The 6,000-nt window shown below is 38.3% G+C and overlaps 1 protein-coding gene across 1 annotated transcript in view; it reads right to left on the bottom strand.

Annotated features, from left to right (window-relative positions):
• DCHS2 (dachsous cadherin-related 2) overlaps positions 1 to 6,000 on the bottom strand; it is a 106,744-nt gene that overhangs the window by 58,481 nt on the left and 42,263 nt on the right. Inside the window, exon 2 of the mRNA XM_057375296.1 lies at positions 4,308 to 4,499. Within this exon, the coding sequence (XP_057231279.1) occupies positions 4,308 to 4,499 (192 nt within the window). The remainder of the gene's footprint in view (positions 1 to 4,307; positions 4,500 to 6,000) is intronic.

Here is a 6,000-nt window from a genome sequence, read left to right as displayed (position 1 = left end):
GTATTTCAGCAATCTAATTATGCACATCAACTATTTTTCAACCTGACCTTTATGAAACTATTTAATGATTCAGACTGGACAAAACTACTTTAGAMTTAACCCTGCTGTATAACATTCTCCCACAAAACTATTTTTGAGGGTCTGCTTATCATGTCCACAAGTTCAGACTCATTTTTGGACTATCAGCATTTGCTTCCATATTTTCATAGTGATTTTTGCTTTGTCCTGGTTTTGTTTTTTACTTCTGTGTTGTATTGTTACCTGTGTTGGGTGGCAATGGCATTCCCATGAAAGCTCAAGTATGTGGATGATCTTGTGCATTGATTGTATCTGTGTTTCACCCTCAAACTAGGAGATCTGGCCTGCATGCTCCTCGTGTGCTTGAKTTTTCTTCTGAAGAAAACAAGGCATGGCATGGTTCCAGAGCCCACGCTGCTGCACAGGCAGCCAGCAGCCAGGACACTTGCCTGGGGACCAGGACTCAAAAGGACTGGCATCAGCCTACRAATTACTGGGACTGCATGAACCCCCAAGCCAACATGGAGAAATGGTGATGGCAGTAAGGCCATTACCAACACCCCCACTTCACACCAAGTGCCTTCCCCAGTGCCTTGATTCCCATGGTAAGGAAACCCCTGCACTGGAGCTAAAAGGGAAGGAACGTGCTCTGCTCATTCTCAGAAGAAGCTCTGCAGCTCCACAGCTTTCAGGTACTTTAGAACAGAAATCAGAAGTATTTTTAAGGAAAGAGGGCCAGGGAAGAAGTGAGGTCAAGAATAAAAAGCATCTAAAAATATGGCTGGAATGTAATGAAATCAAACCCTCTGGAGCTTCTGTTCACCTGTTTCYTTTAAGTCTCATTGCTAAACAGACAGGAAAAAACCCTAAACCCCACTCTTCAGCCAATTTGTGTTTATGCTGTGGAGTTATGCAAAGTCTTGTGAAATTGATTAACTCTATGTGGGGAAACATAAACTCTCAGACAATAGACCAAATTTTTATGATGAAGACAGAACCTTCTCTTCCTGAAGGAGCAGTGTATACCTTCACATGCCGAGCTGTGCTTTTTCAGYGCTGTAAAATGCTTAAAACTCCATCAAGATTTTCATCACAGCCTCCCAAATTTTTGTCAGTGAACCATGCTGTCAAATTTTTGTTCCAAACTGAACTGTTAGATACAGAACATCAGACATAAAGACTTTCTTGTGTAAACCTTAAGGGTATGTCATCTTGCAGTTGTAATGCTATCAAAGTGGCAAAATATCTCCAACTATTTCAAAAGCGTTAAGTTCTTCAGAAGTTTTGCCTGTGAGTATCAAGTGTTYATGCCTAGGTTTCAATTGCTACAGTGTAAGAGAAAAAGAAAATTGGAAAGGCAAGGTGGATTGCMGAAAAGCAAGAGACAAAGTATCTTTCTATGCAGAAAGGCAGAGTCACTAACACAGCTGCTGTGTACTGAACATTTTGCAGTGATGATGGAGCACCTGAAAAACTGAAAACCTAGTATTTCATATAGAAGATACAGGATACATCTTTGCTTAATTAGGGAGAGGGCTCCCACAAGCTCTCACAGGATGTTTATTTAACACCAGTTTAACAGAAGCCGTTTTTCACCTGCCTCTCCATGGGCTCTTGTGTGCAATTTAAGTCCACTCCTTACGTTTTCTACACAATGCATAAAATATATGAGTGACAAGCTCCAAAGCCATGTAATGGAGTAGCCAGGAACAGGTGGAGGAAACTGATAGTTTTGCTGTAAGATAAACTGCACACCACCTGGAAAATACTTGCTTTTCCTCCTCATTTCTAATTAACTGTGTTATTTTCTTTCCTTTTCATCTCTCTACCCCTCTTTGTCACAAGTGACCCTTCATTCTTCCTCTCTCTTTTCAGTGCCCATTTCTCCCCCGATGATGGCCTCTGCTTTGAACCCCATACATAACATCCTTAATCCATCACAATCAACAGCAGAATGTCAGGAAATAAAATAAATATCCTACTATAATTCTGCTTTAAAGGTGGAAAGTTGTTCAACACAAGTGCAGGTGCACTGAAAACTTTGAAAAACTGATACTGAATTTAGATCCCTTAGTATTTAGATGTCAGGTGGGCAAACTTCTAGAAGATAAATCAATGGGATCTACAAAGTGCTGACTTCCAGTAAAAAGACCAAGCCTTGCCTGGCACAAACAAGGCAATCAAAACCTCAACCTTTCTTCCCATTATTGAACTTGTGAAAACACAAGGTCCCGAAATGAAGATAAATGACTGAGCAATTTAAAAAATTGAATACACCATACTTTCAATGCATTGGTTATTTAACTTAGGTAAAAAATGAAGGCATCAAGCTTTTTTCATGCAAACATTTTCTTTCAGATTTTCAAAATAACATTCTGTGCCAGACTGAATACCTTAAAAACTTTTCAGAATTGCAATTGTCCAGCTTTAACATAACCTTTATTAACGACTAATCTTGATATTCTAGACATGTGCAAATGTTCTTTGCATTCATGCAGCTTCAAAACATGTGAATGATAGGAAAAATGTAATGGGAGCAGAACACCCAATTTTCTGCTTTTATACACTGCAATAGAGACAGCTTTACTTTTCAAGGTTTGGATATCTGTACTCAAATATAAATTTTGAAAACAGAAATCACMTGCCAGCAAAACTCCAAAATGGTCATATAGAACTACCTCTGCTGCAAAAATTACAGACACTGTCCTGGAAAAACCCACCCTACATTCTTATATTAAAATCACAGAATGGTTTGAGTGGGAAGGGACCTCTCAATGGTCATCCAGTCCAACCCCCTTGCAATGAGAAGAGTCAAGTTATTAGACATTCAAATAAGATGACTATGGAAACAAACACAAAAATATATTATTGTAATTTTATCCTCCTTTAAAGAAATCTATGAGGAAGAAAAGGCACACAGTTAAAGGCAATATTAATAAAAGAGAACATTTCTGTAGCCTGTGAAATAAACACTGAATTGTGACAGCTAAAGAAAAAAATAGATAAACTGMTTAACTATTACACATATATCCAAACTCAACAGAATAGAGGTACACTCTCAATGGCTAAATTCTCAAAATGAGATAATTAATAACCATCAGCTGCAGCTATTTAAGTTCATCTACTCATGAATATGGAAACCRTAGTTCACTAAGCTTCTTCAGTGTATTCTAACAAAAGTTACAGGCATTTTAATGAAAAATATAGTATTCTAGCACAAGAGCATTTTTTAAAAGTTATATTACATACACTTAGGGCATTATCTTAAATGCCAGTTTAATATTCAGTATAACAAATAAGGACTGCATAGACTGAAATAACTGAATTTCAATGATTTTCAGAACAAATTTTACTGCAAAATTTGACCTGAATAACATTTTGCAAAGTGTCCTTATGTTAATTTTAACATTTGTAGGCAACTGATAACCTTTGTCTTTAGCTTCTTCACAATTCATTATTAAGCTGAAGAAGGTAAAGACAAGTACAGACTGGGCCTCTTGTTGYAGATCACCTCAGATTGCAAATCACCTTGCAAATTACAAAATGAGTATTTTTTAATGAAAATAACAAAATTAATAACTTTCTTCCACTATTTTTCTGGAGCTTACTACCAAATTGTTTTGTTACATGGCATCAAGTAGGCAAGGTGCCCATACCCAGACACTTTAATGTGTTCCCACCACAGCAAATGTCTCCTCATCTCCTTGCCAGAGATTTGCAATGGACTATTTCAGGCACATACAACTAGCCTGCCCTTGGTGTACCACAAATTCCCACTTCCAAGCAACAAATCCTGCAAAGCAGGAAAACTTTCAGACACGCAGCTGCAGGAAGGCTGCACCCAGCCATAGCAGCAGCAATGGCATCAGCCAGCTAGAAAGGACAAGGAATTTATCCAGAAAAGCCATTGTCACCCACAGCAGCCATGCAGGTCTAGCACATGGTACTGGCTTACTACTCCTACAGTAATCTTAAAAGCAGGGAGCAGAAGTAACTTGGAATCCATTGRTTCCAACAGGAGGAGGAAAATCAGCAAGGACTAACACATCCTAGAAACATTTTCCCTAACCATATTTAGGGGGCACTGGGGATTTCACAACCAATTTTATTTATTTGGGTAAATATTAACAGTTCATGGATATAATTTTCTACTCTCTTTAAGGATAAGAATTTTTTTTCCAATTAATGCAATTTTTACATCGTCATAACATTCGGATTTAAAAGTATACAGGACATCCAAATTTGCAAGTGCATTCACAAATCTGGCAGTGTAGAAAGGCAAAACTCACCCCATCTGTAGCTTTTACTAAGAGATCATAAGTGGTTGGATCTCCTTCTCTGTCAATGTCTTGAGACACAAAGATCTGACCAGTGCGTGGGTCAATCTGGAAAGCTTTGGATTTTTCATAAAAATTAAATCCATCGTAAAGAGAATACTCAATTTCTCCAAAYTGGTCAGCATCTGCATCTGTTGCTTTGACCTGCAGGGAGACAAGAGAGATAAAAATGAGGCCAGTGAAACTATTACTCATTAAAACAAAGTGTCTGCTATTTTTGAGCCTGTTTGTGTTGTAAAACCAACTGTGCATATACACAATAAATACAACYATGTTCTGCTACCTAAGCTGGCTGTCTGCAGTTTATAAAATATCTCAGCTACTGACAGTGTAATTAATGCATGAAAGTTCCGTTAGATCTGTCTGTAACATTGTGGATCTGTCCATAATTTTCTCAATCCTCTTCCTTTCCTGTGACAGGAAAAGCCATGCTCATTAAGCCATGTCAGTAGGCCATAGCTTAAGTTACTTCGCTTTTATGTTAATTTTACCACTGGAGGCAGCTCTTATGAAAATTGTGTCACATATAGATCAGAAAAATGCTGCAGGACATCCTCACCTAMTGTAGCTGATAAAAGATTCCCCAGATCTTAATTTATTTTTCGTTTGAAAGAGGGTTTGGTGGCACTCATACTTTTTGACCCAGAGGTGGGTTGATTCTAAACGTATTTGATAAACACAAAAGTTTTGTACATTGAACCTTCAATTTTATTGCCCTATGATCTTTGATAACAAGAGCTTTGCACTGACTTTGGCTCTTCTCTGGAATGTTCCATTGTTAAAGTTCTTCATTTAAATTTAGAAACATTCTGGTAGAAAATAATTTATAAAAATATTTACGCATGAAGAAAGCCAGTACTTTCAGTTCTCTAATTTGTCGTTATTGGAGATATGTAAAGAAYCACTCATTTTCTACTTATTCTTTGAAAATGGCAAATCCCGTGKTTTTTCCATCAGCCTGTCTGTGCAAGCACAATGCCTGAAGAACTTAACAGAGCTTTGGAAACTTTGGTATCACAAAGGCAGAGTTAGAATTGGTGGGAGCTCACAGAGAAGCCCTGTGCCAGCCACTTCCTGCACCTGACACAGGTCAATAGGGTGAGACCCACAGCCACTGACCACAGACAGGACAAAGGTGGAGGTCTGCAATGACTGCCTGGACAGAAAACCATCTGGCACACTTTTAGGTAGAGGTTCAAAAAAAAACAGGCCAGGGAGTATTCCTAGAAGTAAGTTTGGATCAGGTTGTGCTGTTTGGGTGATTTAAATTAATTTAGCTGCATGGACATGAGCTGTGCCAGATCATTTGGCCTTGGGACCCAGAACAGCCTTTGGCTGCTGCTCCCATTAGAGCAAATGTGGCAATRAGGACCAGTCGGTGCCTTCAGCACAAGCTCACTTCTTTGCACACAGAGGAATTGTTTTGGCACTAAGATACTTAACTAGGACTGAATTAAAACCAAATGAACAAAACATGTCTTGGGAAGGCTGAAAAGCATGGAAGTGGGGAAAGGGAAACCACATAAAAAGTGCCAAATCAAATTATAAAGCTAAAACTTACTCTAGACAAGTTACATCAATCAGAATTTTAAAACGACAGTCCAAAAGACACATGTGTTATTTCAAAWTTTTTTTTTTTTTGCTT

This window comes from Malurus melanocephalus, unplaced genomic scaffold (genome assembly GCF_030028575.1).
Source record: "Malurus melanocephalus ecotype Western Australia unplaced genomic scaffold, MMel_1.1 scaffold_9, whole genome shotgun sequence".
In the NCBI taxonomy this organism is placed as follows: Eukaryota; Metazoa; Chordata; class Aves; order Passeriformes; family Maluridae; genus Malurus; species Malurus melanocephalus.
Note: the sequence above shows the minus strand (reverse complement) of the source record. Positions and strands in the feature narration are given on the sequence as shown.